Raw genomic sequence first — 20641 nt, forward strand, 5'->3', positions numbered from 1 at the left:
GTGGAGAATCTCTTTTCATGCAACCATTTAGAAGCAAACATTTCCTCATTAAACTCTGCCACACCCTATAGCAAGTTCTCAAAGTGTGGTTCTCAAAGTGTGGTCTCCTTGAAACTGCTTAAAAAAGCTTGTTAGAAGGTCCCAGCAGACCAATTGACTTTGAAACTCTAGGGTTGGGGACCAGCAACCTTGTTCAACAAACTTGTAACTGTTCCGATGTTCAGCAGTTTGAGGACCACTGCCTTCAGTCTGTGCCAAGTTTGTAACTGGCAGACAGAGATAAAGAGGGTATGGAGGAGGAAAACCCACTCTCTCAGACGTCTGAGATGGCATACCACACTTCCACTCAGTCTGTCAGCAGGGACTCAATCACATGGTCTCATGGAACTGAGGAGAGGATAGGAAATGCAGGATAGTGGGTAGCCAGGTAGGGAAGGTGAACAGATTGGGGGCGACTGCTGGCACTCTCCCCCACACCCCCCATGTCCCGTTGCCCTAGTACACGCCTGGACGGATCCATTCTTTCCTATCCCATTCATGCCACCTGGTTCAGACTCTCACCACTTCTCAGCTCCTACACTGCCCACTAGGTTTATTTTGGTGAGAAGCTCCTGCCTCATCTAAGTGCTGGGGCAAAGAACCGGCAGCTCCATGCAAAAGCTCTCCATCTGCACAACTCTTCTCACACTGTTCCTCTTTCCAGGACCACCCCCTTCCATGGTCTGCCCGATCCATCCCTTGGTTCTCCTTTGACTTTTTCTCACCCCCAAGTTAGAATCTTCTTCCAGATCCCACAGCATGGGTCTAGTCATATCCTAGTTCTGCTTAAAATAGGGCTGTTTTCAGAATAAACTGGGAAATACATTTTGGGCGGGGAGGGACCAAAAGAACAGGATCAGATTGCTCCTCTCAGGATGCTATCTTTTGTCATTCATTCTTTCACCCACTCACATCCATCCAAAAAATATTTCTCAAGTGGCTTATTTTGTTTTGTTTTGTTTTGTTTTTTGGTACCAGGGACTAAACCCAGGGGCACTTAACCACTAAGCCACATCCCCACTCTTTTTTATTTTTTACTTTGAGACAAGGTCTTGCTAAATTGCTTAGGCCTGGCTAAGTTGTTGAGGTTGGCCTTGAACTTGCAAACCTCCTGCCTCAGCCTCCTGGGTCACCAAGATTATAGGCATATGCCACCACACCTGGCTCAAGTAGCTTCTAAACCCTTCTAGATAGATGGTTGTGTGACAATGAACAGTTTGACTATGGTTCAGCTCCCTGGGAGTTGATATTTAGAGGTAAATGTTCTGATGAGCAAATGGGCAATTACAAGATAGTGTGATCAGTGCTAAGTTGAGAGAATGAACAGGGAAGAGGGGCACCTCCCACATGTATTTGGAGGGACTGGGAAGGCTGGAGAATGGGGAGAAGCCATTCTAGGCACAAGCAGCAGCTGATATAAAGTCCTGAAGGGATGGGAAATCATATTATTTTCTGGGAACTTTGAGTATATGTATCCCTGGATTAATTCCTTCCCCAAAATGAAGTAATCTGTCCAGAAGTGTACTACTCAGAGAGGGGATGAGCAGAAACTTAAGAGCCTACAAGGTATGCCCTCTTTTATAGTTTTCCAGGGGCAAAAACTTGCCAACTAACTCAGCGGCCCTGTCTCAGCCACTACTAAGGCAGCTGGACTCTTCAAAGTATTGACAAGTCGGGTTGTCAATAAGTGGCATTAAGTCAAGGTTTGATTTCACTTTGGGTAGACAGCTACAGAGGGTCCTCCTCTTTGGAAAAATGCAGATTTGAGCACCGCCATATTTGTTTACATAGATGTACCTGAAATCACATTTTGATTTCTACTCCAACTTCATAGTGGGTAGTTTTCTAACTCAGAGAAATTGTAGAGAAAAGAACAACTTTGTTCACTGAGCACAAAATGCTGTTTGCAGCTCTTTGGTCACTCAGGTGTTTTTTATGATTGGATAATTGTCCTATGTCTCCCACCTCCCTCAGGAGGAGCAAGGGCAGTGGGAGCAGCCAGGAGCAGTTTCTGAATAGTCCTGCCCACATGTCCCTGCTGCCACCAGGGAGACACACATGTCTGTCAGTGATGACATGCTTACTTCTGAAATAAACAGGGAAATTATGCAAATAAAACAGTTCTGCATTATGAAGCTGAAATAATTTGAGTGAAATGGTTTCTCACAGTGTGTCAACTTATCAAACAAGGGGACTCTCAGGACATGAGAGGAAGAGGAAGAGTGTGCAGGAAAGATTTCTATAAGCTAGCTCCTCATAATTCCCATCCGGCTAGTGAGTCTGCCTAGCTCTCTTCATAGCAATTTGGAGGCCTAAAGTGTGGCAGGTGTGATAATAGTCAAGGCCACAGGAATATCACAAATGTGTTCAGAGATTTTTGTGCAATGTGTTCAAGAGTCATAAAAGTAGCCTCTTAGAAATACAAATGTGAAACAGGTTCTCTTCAGATGACTGTAAGCTTTGAAGATTCTGGCACATTCCAGCTTTGTTCTCAGATATCTCTGGGGGGGCATTAAAATGTCATCCTATATAAAACTATGCATAATATTTTTCTCAAATACCACTTTTGAAATACTCCATTGCTAAATTAGACTGGACCTTGGCAGGCAATGGGTCACAGTCTTAGAGGAAACATAATTTCCTAACAGCATATATGGTTTTATGGGCTTATAATAAAGCACAAATTATTTATTCATGATGTACACCTAAAATTAAGAAATTTATTATGGTAGGCTTCTTAAACTTGAGGACTTTCACTGAACAGCATTGCAAATTAGAAAATAATTATGTAAATCCTATAAAATGGATTTGCCATTTTTTTCCTAAAGTTAACTCAGCACATGGTTTTCACGCCCAGTTAATTTTTATTTGTTTTTAAATCATTGCTTGATTTATATCCCATCTACTTCCCAAAAAGTTTCTGAAGTAGTTTATGATAAAAACAGGAAAACCAATCTTTTTTTTTTAAAGACCAAAATCAGGAAGCAAGAAATAAAGGAAAGATGAGGTAAAATTAAAACAAAACAAAACAAAAAAACAGTTGGCTAAAAAGTTTTGTTTTGTTTTGTTTTTAACCTGTAAGTGAAACTTTAAGTGGCCCAGCTCCTTTGTTGGGTTTCCAGCATACCCTGACTATTACTGACCAGTGGATGCATTCATTATCAGGTTGAACTAGTTGAGAGTCAAGGCTAATCGCACCCGTGACTCTCCAACAAATCAACGTCTCACTGTGGATGGACACTTCCTCATTTTTCCAGCAGTGAAAGAGAGAACAGTGTCATGACTGCTTATTGAGCACAAAGTAAAAACAAGTCCATTGCACAGAACCTTCTGGCATTCTTTGATACAAGGATAGGGAATCCACAGCAGTACAGCTACAGCTTCTCAGGAAAATGGCCACTCTGTGCATTCACATCTGTCTAGTGCCATATCCACACTTCACATGTTTCTAAATAGGCTTCCTTAAGACTGTACTTATTGTTTTCAAAGCAGGGAGGGACAAAGAAAGTACTCACTAGGTCCCTAAAGTTGAACCTGATATATGGCCAATGTTGATTGGGTTTATTAGTCTATGGCCAAGTCATGTTAAGAGATAGGCCAAGGATTTAAAGAAAATGTTGGACTTCTATGCTGTCTGGGTCGGGCCACCGAAAGGCTCTAAAACCCCCGTTTATGATGTCACGTTAAGTATCACCTCCTTCAACAATGACAATAAAAGTTAACTATTAAACTCATGTTTTCAACTTCCCACCATGGGTTCCCTGCAACACAAAACCAGCAAATTAAATCATTGAGATGTGAGGATGCCTAATGAAACAAGAAGCAAATTCCTCATAAAGGGCCCTAACTGTAAAACATCTGCCTGCCCAGCTGCATTTTCAGCACGTCGGTTGAGGATGAAACAAAGATGACTGACCCCTAGTCTTTCCAAATAACAAAAGCCCAGTTATTCTGAGGACAGCTAAGCTGAGTGGGACATGGTGCATGTGCAGCCTGCCTGTAGACCTTGGTGACTCATTTATAGTGAATTCCTCCCCTTTCAATCCCGGCTGCTTCCTTTTCTTTAAAGGAAAAGAATTAAATACATAAACTGGGACTAAAACCAGACTGTTTGATGCATGCTGACTTCGCACCATCAAGTCTTGGCTTGGTGGTGTTGGGACCTTGGATTTGCTCCTTCGTTTTCTCATTCCCTTTTTCACTAAATATGTATTCTGTGTCTCATCTGTGCCCTGGGGGTACAGAAGTGAAAAAGACAACATTGCTGCTTTTGTGGTACTTTTATTGTTGTGGGCAAGAGTCAATGCAGAAGTAACCCCCCCCCCAGGCAAATATAATATAGTTTCAAATCGTCATCCGGGTTTAGTGGTGCATGCTTGTAATCCCCAGCAGCTGGGGAGATTGAGGCAGGAGGACTTCGAGTTCAAAGTCAGCCTCAGCAACTTAGTGAGGCCCTAAGCAACTTAGTAAGACCGTGTCTCTAAATAAAAAATAAAAAGGGCTGGGGATGCAACTCAGTGGTTAAGCACCCCTGGGTTCAATCCCTGGTACCAATAAAATAATAACATTAAAAAGTCAGTTCTACAAGTGAAAATAAAAGGTATAAAATGTGGACCTGCCTTAGTTGATAGAGACTGCCTCTCTAAGGATGTGATATTTGCCTAAGACATGAAGTATCACAAGGAGCCAGCCACATAAATGTTGGGGAGGGGAAAAGAACATTCTGGGCAATAGGGACAACATGTGCATAAGCTTGAGGCAGAAAAGAGCTTGGAATAGGTGAGGAGGGACTGGAGCACATAAATAAGGGAGAGAGGGTCAGTTGATGAAGTTGCAGAGAGAGGCAGAGGCTGAACAATGAACCAACATTTCTTTCTGGGAAACGATTCATTTGCTTGCCCCTGATCAGTTGTGTCAATCAGATTTTGGCCATGGAAGTATTAGTGAAATGGGAGGTTTCCATGGTCAGGAGGTATTCTTCCTAAGCACAGCTATCTGAAGGACAGATGACAGCCAATGGGATGTATGTAATATAGATATAAAATCTTCTTTCCCTGTCTCAGTCTTGAAGGTTACAGGAAATGTTTACTAACATTTCCTGAATCAAGCAGAAATCAAGCAACATTGCCCCAATAGAACTTTCTGTGATAATGGAATTTTTAAAAATCTGTTATCCAAAACAATAGCCACTAGTCATGTGTGGCTATTGTTCACATCAGGTGTGGCTAGTGCAGCTAAGGAACTGAATCTTCAATTGCATTTAGTTTTAATTACTTTAAGTAGCCATATGTGGCTAATGGTTGTTGCATAGGGTAGGGCAGCTCTAGAATCTCGTCAACACTTAAAGGAGCTTATTTCTTTAAAAAAAAAAGTACAAATAGCTTAGGTTAGATGAAAATTTGAGTAGGATCTCAGTGGGGAAAATGTTCAAATGATTTGGTACAAGATTTAAAGGGAACGGTAGAACAAGTAGCCTTTTGGAAGCAGTCTAACTTTTCACAAGTTTACAGCAGGCTCTCACAATTTGATTTGGAATGGCCCTCCACACACACAGCCTTGCTACCCAAAATATGGTCCATGGACCAACGGCATTGCCATCCCATAATTCTATAAATGCCCCACTCCCAACCCACAGAATGAGAGAATTGGTAGTTAGTCAGTCTTCAGAGACTGCCTTTCTAAGGAGGTGATATTTCCCTAAGACCTGAAGAATTGCAAGGAGCCAGCCACATAAACGAGAGGAAAAGAACATTCTGGGCAATAGGGACAGCATTGAGTGCAAGCTGGAGGACATGCTGCAATTTGAACCTCATCTCTGGGAATTCAAACACCCATCCAAGTGTGAGGAGAATGGCTGTTTGTGGAAAGATTTTAGAGTTGGGCAGATCTGGGTTCAGATCCCAACTTGGCCATTTTCCTGGTCAAGTCCTTCAACCTTTGGCAGTCACTTTTCTTACCTCTACAAGGAGGGTAATACTACCTACTTCAAAAGGTTGTTGTGAAGATTAAATGAGTCAATGTATGAAGAGAAACTAGCGTGGGGTCTGGCTTATGTTAGATGATCATTGCTAATTTATTCAACAAATCATTATTGACAGCTATTATGCTCCAAGCTCCCTTCCTGTCCTGTATTTAACACCCCTTCCAAAACAAACCAAAAAAAAAAATTCAGCAAGAGGAATGTTTTGTTGGGGATGGGAAGAAATGTTCCCCTCTAGCACTTTCAATATTCTCACTGCCTCTTGTGAGATCTTCATTGAATTCTCAAGGATCAGGGACTCCCACTATTCTCCTCAGCCCTTCTAATAAATAGGGATGTAAGAAGGGAGTGGGTGGAGCATGAAATATGGGGAAATATGGGAATTAGACAAATAAGAGACGGTTGTTCTTGTTTTACCAACAAATAAAAAGCACTAGGGCCGTCTTTAAAATTAAGCACAAAGTGTTAGCTGCACAGATTCTTTCATTAGTTTCTTTAAAAAGAAGTGGCCGCAGCAGCAATTCTCGCTGGAGGTCCCTCTGGTAGGAGAGGGAATTCAAGGGGTGTTCTCTTTTCTGCTCCCCAGGCAAAAAGAGTTTCTCACCCAAGCCAGTAGGTGTTAATCTGCTTAAGCCTGCCTGAGTGGACGTGTTAGATTGCTGGCACATGGCCATTTAGAGGTTTTGTTCCCCAGACCACAGGAGCCCATTTTTCCAAGAGTTCCACTAGCTTTTTGTTTGATAACGTCTATTTCTAGCAGCATTTACTCCTTCAACAACAAATTCTATGGAACAAAAATTTATTGAACACCTACTATTTGGCAGACCCTCTGTTGGGGATACAGAGATGAATAAGGAACAGTTGCTGTGCTCCAGGGGCTCGTACAAAAGTAACTTCTGCTGCTGCCTCTCAGGTGATGGCTATTATCATGATGTCTTCCTACTGCTTGGAAAAAAAAAAATCCTTTGGTTTCATGGACTGCCCCTTATAAATATCCACTGACCTTGCTATACTCCCCTGAGGTCACAGGGGCTTAAAGGGTTAATTACTTGCTTGTTGTGGCTGGCTCATTGTTCTCTCAAACTATGCCCCCCCCACACCAATTATGTTTCCCAGAGTAAAATCTGTTTAATGTATTATGTTTTACTTTTTGCAGAGACAATATATATTCGTTAGAAAAAAAATAAAGGGAAAATTTTAAAAATCATCCCTAAATCCCCAGAGATAACCTGGTTTAATAAAAATAGTATTTTTAAAATAATAATATTTTAAACATAGGTTTAAAACATAGAGGGCAGACATGCTTAATACAATCATCTGAGATGTGATCATTTGGGGGTTTTTCCTTCTGGTCTTCTTGCATTTTCTTATGAATGATGCCTAACATGTATTCTTCCAAAGTCATTATCTTTTGGAGGAAGAATGTGGAATAGATGCATAAAGCAGGAAGAGGTACCCTCAGCCATACTGCTGAATAAGGACGCTAGTGATTTTAGAGGAAAACATGTTTAGACGTTTGCTGTAATTGATTTTAAATTACTGTTCCCATAAGTGTTCTGTCACTAATGTGTGAGGCAGTTTTCTGTTACTATTTAAAAAAATGCTTGAGCTATCGCAGTTATGAAAAGAGAAAGTGTACTTTTGGGGTTTTAGAGATTTCAGTCCATGATCAATTGGCCCCACTGCTTTGGGTCTGTGGCAGCACATCATGGTAGAGCCGGTGGCAGAGCATAACCTTTCACCTTGAGGCCAGGAAGCAAAAGCCCTTGGAGATCCTGGCCACAGAGTCCCCTCCAAAAATCTCCCACTTGCCACCATGCCCACCTCTTGAAGGTTCCACCACCTCCCAGTTGTACCACCCTGGGAATCAAAACTGTAACACACGGGCCTTTGGGGACCACTTAAGATCAAACGATAGCATCCAGTGATAGAATTGACCCAAGAAACTTGTCTTCATCCCTTGAGGCCTAGAATGAAAAATATGAAAATATAAGTTTTATATAAGAATACCTGAATTCATAATGAAGAGAGCTTGAATACCATTTAAAAATCTGCCACATGTCAGGTTTCTTGACATATCTTGATTAATACAACAGTCCAGCAAGATAGATATTATTACTGCTCCTTTACCAATGATGAAACAAAGGCCCATAAAGTTGAAGAGTCTTGCCCAGGATCTTTTAGCTAGGACACACAGAATCAGGATGCATAACAGAGACATTGTGATAGAATAGAATAGAAAGTGTGCGGCAGTCTTGGGTCCCACAGGCCACCAAGCACTCTGGGACTTTGATCAAGCTATTTAACATTCTGATGCCTCTTCTGCATTCCATGTTGACATGAGGAGACAGTCCTAAGAATCAAGATGAAGCCTATTGTGAGGATGCTGTCCAGGGTGTTGTTGAACAGTTCACAGTTGCCTCTTTCTGAGGGTGTCTGAAAGAAAGTCCAGTTTGATCTGAATTCCAAGTATAATATTACTTCTGAGAAATTTGTTTACTATCTTATGGCTCCTAACTGGTTAAGCTTCCTTTTAGCATTAGTTCTAGAAAACTCAGAGCCAAGTTTAAGATCCTTACATAGGAAGAGTTTGGATCTTTAGGGTATGTTGGGTTTTGCCTTATTCCTGATTTCATTTTTTACCTTCAATTTTGTTTTTCTTCTTTCATATCCACTTTCATAATATCTTCTTGAATCTTTTTTATTTCTGTGTGCTTCCTTTATTTATTTATTTTAGCTTTCTGTTTCCTCACCCATGAACAGGGGACAATATTTCCCTGAACAATGTCTGAAAAGCCCTGAGCAGGGTGCTCAAAAAATGATATCTCCTTTTCCTATTCTTGGGATGAATCTTTGTCTCTTTTCCTTAAAAGAGAAGGGCATTGGTCTGGGGTTGTGGCTCGGCAGTAGAGTGCCCACCTAGCATGTATGAGGCACTGGGTTCAATCCTCAGCACCACATAAAAATAAATAAAAGAGAAGGGCATTATTTGTATTCTAAAGTATTCTCCAGTTTACAAAAGGGCTCACTACAAGATTCTTTTAATGATAAAGCAATGTATTTAAAATGAGTTTCCATCTCCACCTTCTTTAAGGGAGGGTATTCCTTACTGACATCCTATCACATGGTTGGCACAGTGCTGATCCCCACTAACTTTGTGCCACCTCCTGCTATGCCCCTGTCAGTGTATCAACTCTCCTGTGCCATTTTCAAAGCCCTGGAAATGAAATGAACTGGATTTTTTAAAATGCAAACCCCCTTTCTTTAACTTCCCAGAGGAATTTTAAGACAGAAATGGTCTGCTGCAGAAAATATAGAATTGGAGGACCAAATTTTTCTCTTTTATTTCACCTTTAAAAAATGGCTTCCCTTAACCAATTCTCCAGCTTTTCATGTGCCAGAAAGGGGATGTTGAATCCTCTTCCTTCCACGTATGTTTATTTTCAGTATGTTAACATTTTTTTTTAAAGAGAGAGTGAGAGAGGAGAGAGAGAGAGAGAGAGAGAGAGAGAGAGAGAGAGAGAGAGAGAGAGAGAATTTTTAATATTTATTTTTTTAGTTCTCGATGGACACAACATCTTTGTTGGTATGTGGTGCTGAGGATCGAACCCGGGCCGCACGCATGCCAGGCGAGCGTGCTACCGCCTGAGCCACATCCCCAGCCCAACATTTTTTCTAATTAAAAAAAATTTTTTAGTTGTAGTTGGACACAATACCTTTATTTTATTTCTTCATTTTCATGTGATGCTGAGGATCGAACCCAGTGCCTCATACATGCTAGGAGAGCACTCTACCAACTAAGCCACAACCCCAGCCCCACTACGTTAACATATTTTAAATCAGAAATGAAATTGTCCAATGAGTTTATTATAAGCTCATTATCAATTTCTTAAATTTTCTTTTTTGAAAATTATAACCCTCTTACATCTAATCATCTTCAGGGCTTTTATTTTTGTCCGGCTCCCCTCCCCACCATAGTGCTAAGGAGCACTTTCAAGGTACCCAATTAAAAGGAAATAAATAAAATTAATGATATGTATGGAATCGGTCACAGTCCAGGTCTCTGTCTAATAATCTTCAAAAAGACCTGGGCAGGCAGAGCCCAATAATCTACTTAAGTTTGCTTAAAGCAATTTGTTAGATCTTTAACACCTGTTGAGTGCTGAAAAGCTAATTTGCAGAGCCTGCCTGGGCTCCATTGCCTGAGATCTCCTGTGTCCTTCCTCCCTTTCTTCTTTCCTTTCCCCTTTCTTCCTTTTAAATTTTTTATTAAGAGTCTTTTGGTCACCAGGTTCTGGGCTAAGCACTGGGGATCTCATGGTGGACAAAGCAGACAAGGTCTCTATCCTCATGAAGCTTACAGTCTGTGGGGGAGGGCAGGCATTAATTATATCGTTTTCTCTAATGGGTATAGAATTAATTGCAGTAGGAGCCATCAAGGCCCTGAACTGGTGTGGGTTAGGAGATAGCCCCTCTGGATTAAGATATGAAGAATGAGTGGGTATTAAGAGAGAGACAAGAACTAGGGCAACAGAAACAGCATATGCAAAGGTCCTGTAGTTCTAGGAATTGTGGCACTCTGGAGAAAATGAAAGATTCTGTGGCTGGACCAGATAGGAATATTTCAGGTAAGGTCCACGAAGCCAGAGACACAAGCCTTGCAAAGTTTTGGCCTTCAGTTCAAGAGTGACTGGAAGCCACTAAAATGTTCTAAGAAAAACTTAGTAACCAATGCAACTTAATTTGTCTCTGCAGGAGCAATGCAGTCGTATACCTGGTCTCTAACATACACAGTGACTACGGCTGCTGGGTCCCCAGCTGAAAACTCTCAACAGCTGCCCTGTATGAGGAGCACTCATGTGCCCTCCTCCTCCGTCACACACAGGATACCAGTTTACCCCCACAGAGAGGAGCATGGGTAGGTGACTTTCTGGGATGCAGCGAGACTTTAGATTTAAGGTGGGGTTCACTTAGCAGCTATTTCCCCAAAGGATAGGAAGGCTGCCACTCTCTGTGGGTTGTCATAGTATGCTCAGTATTGTACTGTCACTCATAATCCCACGCAACCAGGTGATGTAAGTAGGTTGGTGTTAGCAACCCCATTTTGCAGAGGAGGAAGCTGAGATTTGGGGGTCAGAGCAAGTGTGTCTGCTCCAAGCCTGCATTCTTCCTCTTTACCCTCTCCAGCAGTCCAGTCTCCCTGAAAGGCTCCTTGCGAACTCTGTAGATGTCCATAGCTTTGTACTAGGTCCAAGTCTCTGTGACTCCATTTAGAGGAGGGCTTCCCTACCTGCGGGTGGGAGGTCCCTGGAGAGCGGTAGTTATTTCCCAGGCACAGGGAATCCCTGGAGGTTCCAGCTCTGTACCATAGATAAATAAATCATTTGTTTTGTCCATATTTTTTTTCTTTTCAAATCTGGGCAGTGATGTTGGTGTGATGAATAAACTTCAAATCAATTCATTTGCGGGTGTCCCCTGACACAGTAGCCCATTACGCCCTGTCTTTCGTTAAAGACCCTAAGCTTATCAGGCCTAATGAGTAGATCTGAATGAGATGTCAGAAAGAGATGCCTGTAGTTCAGGGAGCCTCCCTTGCAGCCACTCACAGACCAGGTTCTGAGGCACCAGCTGTAGGGCACCAGAGGAGACGGGGAGGACCTCTCTGGTCCCTTGCCCCAAGAGGCACAGCCTAAGGCAGCAAGGCAGAAACCCTGAAGGTGGGCACAGGCCTGGAGGCTGGTGTACTTTTCCATAGGTCTGGGTGCCCCTGAGGGCCAATGGGGAGCCATTATTTCCTCAGGGGGGCTTTTAGAGTATTTCCTATACGTTTAGCATAGACTGTAGTTTTGTTTCAGAGAGTGTTTTGAATCTGCAGGAATGGCAGAATAGACACTCCAGGGTCACAGGTCAGCATCTTTGCCCTGGAGATGTTATAAGGGCTCTGTGGTATCGAGTGTCTTCACACACATGATCCCTAGAAAAACCCTGTGCCGCATTTGCACAAATTTGCAAAACAGGACTGTGAGTAGCCCAAAGTCACACAGGTAAAATATAAGGGACTCTGGCTTAGAACAGGGGTCTCTGATACCCGGTGGGTCCTGCCGTGGCACTTCCTGGAAGAAGAGGAAGGGGCTCACAGAAACACAAATCCCAGCTCCACTTCTTTTCTCTTCTCCCCCGTTTGGTTTCAGGATGTAACACGGGGCCGCTCAGCATGGTAGGAGGAGAGTTTCCATCACAAATTGCTGGAGTCCATTCCCTGAGCGCTTGTGTTGAGGGCGCAGAGGGAGAAGGGAAAGCTACCTGGGGTTTTAAACTTACCAAAACAAGGCTGCAGGGAGATGATAGGAATCAGAAAAAGAAGAAAAACAGGAAAAAGAACAAAAAGGGGAAAAAATAGATGAGGTTGATTTTTAAAGGTGTCAAACTGATTTGTTCTCCTGGTTCTGACTCACCCTGTTCAATGCGCTTGCCGCATTTTAGGTACACGGGAAGCTATAACTACGGGAGCTATGGCAACCAGCATCCTCACCCAATGCAGAGCCAGTATCCGGCCCTCCCTCACGACTCGGCCATCTCTGGGCCACTCCACTACTCCCCGTATCACAGGAGCTCTGCCCAGGTGAGTGGGTGGTCCTGCTTGGTACCAAGTCCAGTCAACTAACACAACCAGTAAGCACCTTCTGCAGACTCTGTGTGGCCCGAGAGTCCCCAAGGAGAGCACCATCTTTCATCAGCGTCACTTCTGCCCCTCAGTGGCTGGCCCACGCTGGTTACCTGGCCAGCAATCCCGTGCCACTTTCCCTCACTGGTCTGGATCACTTGGCAGTTCTTTGGTCAGCTCCTCTCTCTGACTTCTCTAATGTCTGGATCCCATGGGGCATGCATCTGCTGTCCCCTTCTAGGAGGCCGCTCTCACTGCTGGCCTCTGGTCTCCTTTCCCAGCTCCACCGTCATGGAGCCTGTCAGGTCTAGCATCTCAGCGTCACTCTCACTGGTCTGTCCCTTTTCGGTCCAGTCCACATGTAATTGGAACCAGAAAAATCTTCCCAAAAGGGACCCATTTTTGATCATTCTTAGGCCACACATCTCCTTGGGTTCCTCACTAACAAACTGCATTGTGGCCCGGGGCAGGTGTGAACTGGGGTTACATGTGGGTCACCAGAGCCAGGCATTCTGCTCGTCTTTCCTCTGCGTTGGCCCCAAACACAACTGCTCACAGGTCCATTCAATTCTGCATCTAAATGTCTCTACCTCATGCTGTCCTTGCCTCAGCCTCAGCCTTTATCACTTCTAACTTAGTGACAGAAGACTTTCTGGTGGCCTCTGTCTCTCTAAAGCATGCCCTATCTCGTGTCTATCCCCTACATTGCAGCTGGAAGAGTCTTTGGAAAAAACTGACCGTGACACTTCTTCTTTGGTACATCATTGCTTTCAGGGTCAGGTTCAATTCTTTAACTTGTTTCCCAAGACTTGTTATCTTTCTGGTCTACCCACCACCCTCTCTACCCTTTGTCCTCACCATGTATTACTCCCCTGGCTGGGTGTCTCTTCTGCTTCTCATTCAAGACAAACATCTACCTCTTTTGTGACATCTCCTGATAGTACTGGCTTCCTCCTTCCTTCCTGGCACTTCCTTATCAAGTGCTACTCTCTGAGATTCTGCTTTCAGTCATACGTCTTACACTCTGTTGTCACCAACTTTCCTGCCTAACTCTACAGGAGACCCCAGGCTCCTTCAAGGTAAAGATTAAATCTATATCCCCAGGTCACAGGAGAAGGCACCATCAAAAAGATCAGCTAACTTTTCCTGCACTCTTAAAAAGGGGCCAGGTTCTGCGCCAAGCACCATGCACATCCTCTAGATAACCCTTGCAGAAGGGAACGTGAGACTCGGGGTAACTGGCCTGTGCATTTGAACCCAGGCAGTGTGACTCCCAACCAGGCTCTCAGGCCCCCCACCCTGTGCTGCCTCTCAGAGATGGGCTGTCCCTAAACATTCACATATGAAAGGTACCATCAGCACGAACAATGGTTTAGTGAGCTGAGCCCCTGCACTCTATGCTGCAGGTGTGGGAAGCCATGGCTGATTCAGGGAGTGGCAGAATCAGAGCTGTGCCTAAGAGACCTCTCAGGGACCCTATAGGATGAACCAGAAAGGAAGAAGAGGCAGAGGGCTCATCTCCAAAGCACTTGCAAGAGCCTAGGAGAGACACAACAGGACCACAGGATAGCAGGATGAGGCTAGGAGGGAGGCCGCAATGACATCAACTGTCAGCACACCCTCTGGCCTCCTGGGGAGAGCAACGAGGAGAATGTAGCCATAACACAGGGGCACTGGGGGCCAACAGGCATTTGTTTTGATTTCCATGGACAGTACCCAGCGGAGCCCTGGTTTAATCCCCAGACAGGCCAAGAAGTTGATTCCACTAAATGCTTACCTGGGGAATTCATTATAGGTCTCCAGCTACGTCACCCAGAGATGCCAGCTCCTTAGGTACCGCCTCTCCTGGGAGCAGAGTCCGTCCTCCTCTCTGGGATCTGGGGAAAGACTAGAACTGCTGCCACAGCCTGGGTCACCCTAGGCACACGCTGGCAGCTCCTTCATTCATTCATCTGTTCTTCAAGTGGTTGCTGGGGGCAAGCACTGCTGGAGGCAGAGCAGGTCTGCTGTGGAAGATAGCGTCCCTGAGCCACAGCTCCGTGCATTATGGTCCCTCCCTCCCTCCCTCCCTCCCTCCTTTACCCCCACACCCCTGCCAGGAAATTTCAGGAGCTGGTTTTCTGGAGTGATATTTTAAAGCCTTGACATAAAAAGAAGCCAGTGTCTCCTCAAGGGTCATGCAGAGACTGGTGATCAAAGATAGATCTGCAGTATCTGCTCTGGAGGCTGCAATAGTCCCAGAGTAGAACACTATCATATAATAGCCTGTCTTAATAGGAGGACCCAAGATCTAAACCAAAGCCCCTGGAGGGGCCTTCTCTATCTAGACTGGGTGTGAGCGGCCCCAGGGTCCTTGTCCAGCTTCTTTGTCACTATGGTTCGTGATGCTCCTGTCCCAACACAGACACACACAGACACACAGACACACACACACACACACACACACCTTTCTCTCTCTCTCTGTACTTTATGGTTAATGCCTTAGTCTCCATGTGAAGTCATGTGGGGAGGAGATATTTATATCACATTCTACCCAACTTGATGGGCAAGGGACAGTCTTGCCTAAAGAGGAAGCACCCATTGTTTTTCATTGACACTTGTGCGACAAGCACTGCTCTAGGCACTTTCAAATACATGGACTCATTGAATTCTCCTCACAACCTAGGAAGATGGCATTTTTCTTCCGTTTTTAAAGATGAGGCAATAGCTGCAGAAGGCCACATACCCCATGTCATGTATCCAGTGAATGGCTAATCAGACTCAAATACAGATTCCCGAGTCTCAGCCCGGACCTGAAGCCAGTGGCACTGAAACTGCTGTGCTTTGGAGGGTAGAATGTAAATTCAGAAAGTTTCAAACAGCAGCAGATACCTTATTTCTTTCCTTTGATTGATTGGTTCTTTAGTTTAAGATTGAGCACACAGGGTTAAATTTACTGCAGGGCTAATTAGTTTTAGTTGTCCAGAGCCAAGGTCAAGTTGTCCCAATCCTGACTCAGTGAACACCACATTCACGCTATCAGACTCACTGGGGGGATGACCAGTCTGAATTGAAGAAAAACTACAATTCAAGAAGCATGCTTGGTCATCTGCACCAGAGTGACTGCAGTTAATGTCTGCAAATGAATGCCTCTGGGCCTGCCTGCAAAAACTGATATGCACATCCCAGGAGGGCAGTGATCATAAGCGTTCCTGCGTTTACATGCTCACAATAATTTTAACTCAAATGAATTTTGATGTGGAATACGTATATGCCCTTGTTTACATGACTCGTTTGCATAATACTTGCTTTCTTCCTCCAAAGTACAAAAGTAAACCTACCAGCCCTGCTTGAATTCTCATAACCTCTGAATCCATGTGTCCAGATGCATGAGATTTTACACTGGAAGGTTGGAATCACTTTAGACCATTTTGTTACTACACAACACTCATTCTTATCAAAGTAAGTGAACAAGGGATAGTTGACTACTAATTCCCAAGCTCCCCATTCCCATGTCTGACCAAAAAGAAAATACCAGAGCAGATACACAGCTATAAAATATTTCTGAGCCTCATTCAGTACATGCTTATGGAATCTTCTGCCCTGTCAGCAGCCATGAATGTGAACAGGGGCCCTAGAGCTCAAATACCATTTCATCAATCAGAAGCTGTATGGCTGGGAATATGCTTAGAATGAACCAGAAAACTGTTCCTTATTCCCCATCTGAATTGTTTAGACCCAGCCATGTCAGCCAATCACCACCTCTCACAAGATCTCCAGCTACTCAGCCCAAACCAGCCCAGGGCCAAAATTAGCCCACGGTACTCTTAGCATCTTAGGATAGTATCTTGGGCCAAGGAGCAAAAAAAAAAAAAAAAAAAAAAAAAAGTCAACCATAATGTTGTAAGATCTCTGAATATAGAGGCAGGTTCCCTGGGTTCAAATTCCAGCTCTGCCTTTGATTAGCTCTGTGCCTCAATTTTCTCATCTGAAACATGGGGATAATGACACTACTATTTCATAGGGTCACCGTAAGGGTCAAGTGAGTTGATAAAGGTTAGAAGAGGGCCTTGCTCACAGTTAACACAATTTGTACATATTACTATCCTTTGTAAAACCAGATATAATGTTATTACATTTTGTGTGATCATATAATTAACTTCTGTCTTCTTCACTGAACAAGCTCTGTGAAGGCAAGGACTGGGTTCTTTCTTCCTCACTATTCCCAAGGTCCTGCCTAGAGCTTGGCCCTTAGTGGGTTTTCAGTTAGTGCTTATTAATGAAATGAATGAATGAGTGGATCTTCATTCTGGGGCTATGTTGCTGTGTGACCTCAGCAGGTCATTTCCCTTCTCTTGATGTCAATTCACTTACCTGTAAAATGAGAAGTGGGACAAGATGGTTAGTGACTATCATTAGTGGGCCATGATCCTATGCCAACTCAGAAAGGAAGAACATTAATAATAATTAACACTTTTTAAAAACTTACTACATGGGAATCCTGTGTTTCATATATATTAATTTAATTCATCCTGACTCTAAAAGCTCAGCAGATGTGGGCTGAGATAGATTTTTGGGGAGCTACATCCTCTTCCAGAAGAGGCCAAGAGGAAGCCTTCCTAGGGGCGGGCCCTGGCAGTACTTGGGTACTGTGAGAGCCGCCTTTCATAGGAAAACAGTTTGTGCTCCAGACTCGGCCACCTTTCACCCCTCACTCAAGTAGCAGTCCATTTGGTAAGGGGCAAGGATAAAGGGCTCATTCTTCCCTCTCCAAGTGTAGGAAAGTCAGCCCCTAGTGTGGGGAGTCATTTCCCAAAATAGACTTCCTAACTCAGTTCCAAAGAGGCCAAGAGTCGATCACGCTGAGATGGACTTATGCAATGGCCCTCTGGTGGAACCTTCAACCACACACACACACACACACACACACACACACACTCATGTGCACACACACACATGTGCCCACAAGCACCCCTCATGTACCTTTCTCAAGGGCCAGTAGCTGGTGATTTCTCTCCATTTTAAAATTGGAAGCAACGGCTTGTGATTTGACCCAGAGAATGGTAACTTCCTGTTATAGGCCCTCAACAAAAAGTGCCTTTATTCCAGGCAGAGCTCTCTGGACCCCGGGTTTGTGCCTAAGGACCTTGTGTGAGAACAGATGTGAAGTATGAAAGGTGAGGAGGGTGCCACTGGCTGGCCAGCCCCTGCCACTCCCAGCAGACTAAATAGTGGTTTCATTGGTCCTCTTAATCACCAGGCCAAGGCAGCGGCACTTCAGCCCTCTTGCCTTTCAATGGTCTCTTCACCACGGGGAAAACGAGTCACTGACTCATTTGCAATTAGCTGACCTAACAGGACAGAATTTTCCATGCTGGATTCATTGGTAACAGAATTGTATTGTCACACTGGAGATATTTTGAGCCAGTCTCATTTCCAGGCAATTGCTCTTTTGAGTCTATGACACAACCTCTGGGCACAGCTGCATTAAGGGTCCTTGACGAGGCACAAAAACACACTCTCTTGAGCTCTGTGGGAAGAAGCTCCAGTCCATGCCAGTCCGTTTTACCTCCACAAGCCAGGAGCAGGAGGATGCCTCAGAACCAGCCGGCTGGGGCCAGGCCAGAATTCCAAGCCTGGGGTCTGTGGGGAAGGAGGGAGCCTGCTGAAGGAAGAGGGCAGCTCCTCAGGCTGGCTTCCGGAAGAGTGTTGTCCTGTGATTGGGCAGCGGCAGGGCAGCCGGGTTTAGGGCAGTCGGACTGACATGGGGAAAATGTGCTACCCAGGGTGGGACTGATTTTATATGTCAGCTCCTTCACCAGCTCTGCGTCCCTTTGGGTGTGGGTTCATTTCTATAACATGGGGTTGGATCACATGATCCCTAAGGTTCTTTCTGATGGTGATGTTCCAAGGTCCGTTCACCAAATACGGTTTAGCACCTGCTAGGTGCCAGACACCGTGCCAGATGTGGGGAATACAGTATGAACGCAACAAAGCCCCACTGGAGATGAGACAGCCATTCAGTAGGATGGTGAGGTCCTGGCCTCAGAGAAGGAGGGTGGGGCATTCGACTTCTGGAGATAAAAATGTCCAGAAAAGTCTCTCGGAGAAGTGACATTTGAGCTGAGATCTGAAAAGGATCCAAAGTCAGGTGTGCCAGGAGCTGGGGGCAAGGTAGTCAAGAAGGGTTCTAGACAGAGGCAACAGATAGGACCAGCTGAGTGTGCCACCAGACCAGAGGGCGGCCTCCGTACCAGCAAGAGACCACGGGGCAAGATGATACGACGTGTGTACGTGTCCAGCAGGCTCACTGGGGAGAGTACCAGAAAGGGGAAGAAACAGCTGGCATCCTGTTTCCTTGGTCAGTCTCTCTGGGATTTTGAAAAGCCTATCTCACAGGCCTGAGGGCCGCCCATGGCTGCCACACCAATAGCATCCTGCAAAGCACGTGGGTAGGCGCCAGTGTTTCTGATCTGACTTGGGAGTATGAAAGCCTTGGCGTGCTGTCCACAGTCTCCTTGGCAACAGCCTGGTGCCTTCCCAGACACCTCCTACACGCTTTTCCTTCTTTCCTGACTGTTCTCTTCATTGCGAGGGGGCTGTGCCGTGCTGTAAGGCACGCTGGCCTACCTAGGGGAAACACTCGCTGCTAGGTTGGAATCCCTCTTTCCTGATCTCTGGCCAGCTGGGTTTTGCAATGCTTTAGGCCTAGGAGTCTTCCCCTGCTTCCCTCAGAGTGCCCCTGAATGGGGCAGAAAGGTTCCCTTGTCCACCTGGACTACAGTGAGCAGCCACTGTCACAACCCCCTCCTGCTGTCTAGGTTTCAGCCTGTCTGCCTCCCTCACTGGAGGCAGCCTCCCACCTAATCCCTTGGGGCGCCACTTTCCAACTGTCAGGGAAGACAGATGGGGAGCAGAAGAATTCACACATCCACACACTCTCTCTCCTCCTTGCAGTCCTTGCCATCATTGTTGATTGGCTCCTGTCCTTGTTGGGGTGGCCCTCAGCACAGCAAGGAGATCTTTGTGCTGACTAGCCTGCAAATGGGAGCTTTCAAAGGGAGCCCTTCGCTCCTCCCCTTCCTCCCCTCAGATCCTACTAAAAGGGGCTTATTTGCATAGCTGTCTTGGAAACAGAAAAGAATGTAAAAGAAGCAGCACTTCACAGGCACTTCTCTTCCTAATCCTTTCTAGAGCTGCTTCCCCTCTTCTTGTAGCCACTAACACCTGTTCTTCTGACCTGCACAAAAGCCCTCCCCCAGCGCCCCCCCCCCCCCGCCCTCCGCCGCCTCCATTGGCTTATCCTGACTCCTTCCTCCACAATCACACCAAGCCAAATATTTTACCACTTCCTACTTGTAGATCTTTCAGGACTTCAGTGAATGTGAATCCAAAAGAAAGATGTTCTCTAAATGATAGGCACTAATAATAACCTTTGAAGCTGTTGACTTGCTTTCTCTTCAAAAGCCTGCTTTTAGGCTGCAGTTCATAATTGAATTCAACTGTAAAATGCTATTTTTAATTATGTCATGTGTTTTACTTGGCAATATTGTTCTCTGGGTTGATGGAGTAGGACTTGTCACATCTCCAAAACTAATGATAAAACACATCCATCCAGCCATACATCTATGTTTATCTGGACATGTTGTTATCAACACACACACACACACACACACACACACACACCCTGGTATTCCTTATGGGACTATTCCTCCTTTGGAGTTTGACTTCCCCAAATCTTTCAGATTAGGAGCGCAAAGCCAATAGTATCACCTGAGTGAACACCAGCCACAGACTGGCTAAGAATCTCTTGCAGTTTTCCTACTCATTGCTTCCTCAGACCAAGACTCCATCTTTCACTGATTCCATCAACTCTCATGAACAGTAGCTCAAGAAATTTAAACTGTGAACATGACTGAAATTGTGTGTATGTGACTTCAAGCTAATTTTAACCTTGTGGAATTTCTTTCCCCCAACAA

At 44.8% G+C, this 20641-nt stretch overlaps 1 protein-coding gene across 1 annotated transcript in view; it reads left to right on the plus strand.

Moving 5' to 3' along the window:
• The window catches only part of RFX4 (regulatory factor X4), a 163359-nt gene that overhangs the window by 141168 nt on the left and 1550 nt on the right, over window positions 1–20641 (plus strand). Inside the window, exons 16-17 of the mRNA XM_081311210.1 lie at window positions 10775–10937; window positions 12503–12641. Of these exons, the coding sequence (XP_081167336.1) occupies window positions 10775–10937; window positions 12503–12641 (302 nt within the window). The remainder of the gene's footprint in view (window positions 1–10774; window positions 10938–12502; window positions 12642–20641) is intronic.

This window comes from Spermophilus citellus (genome assembly GCF_964194105.1).
Source record: "Spermophilus citellus genome assembly, chromosome: 10".
Taxonomy (NCBI): Eukaryota; Metazoa; Chordata; class Mammalia; order Rodentia; family Sciuridae; genus Spermophilus; species Spermophilus citellus.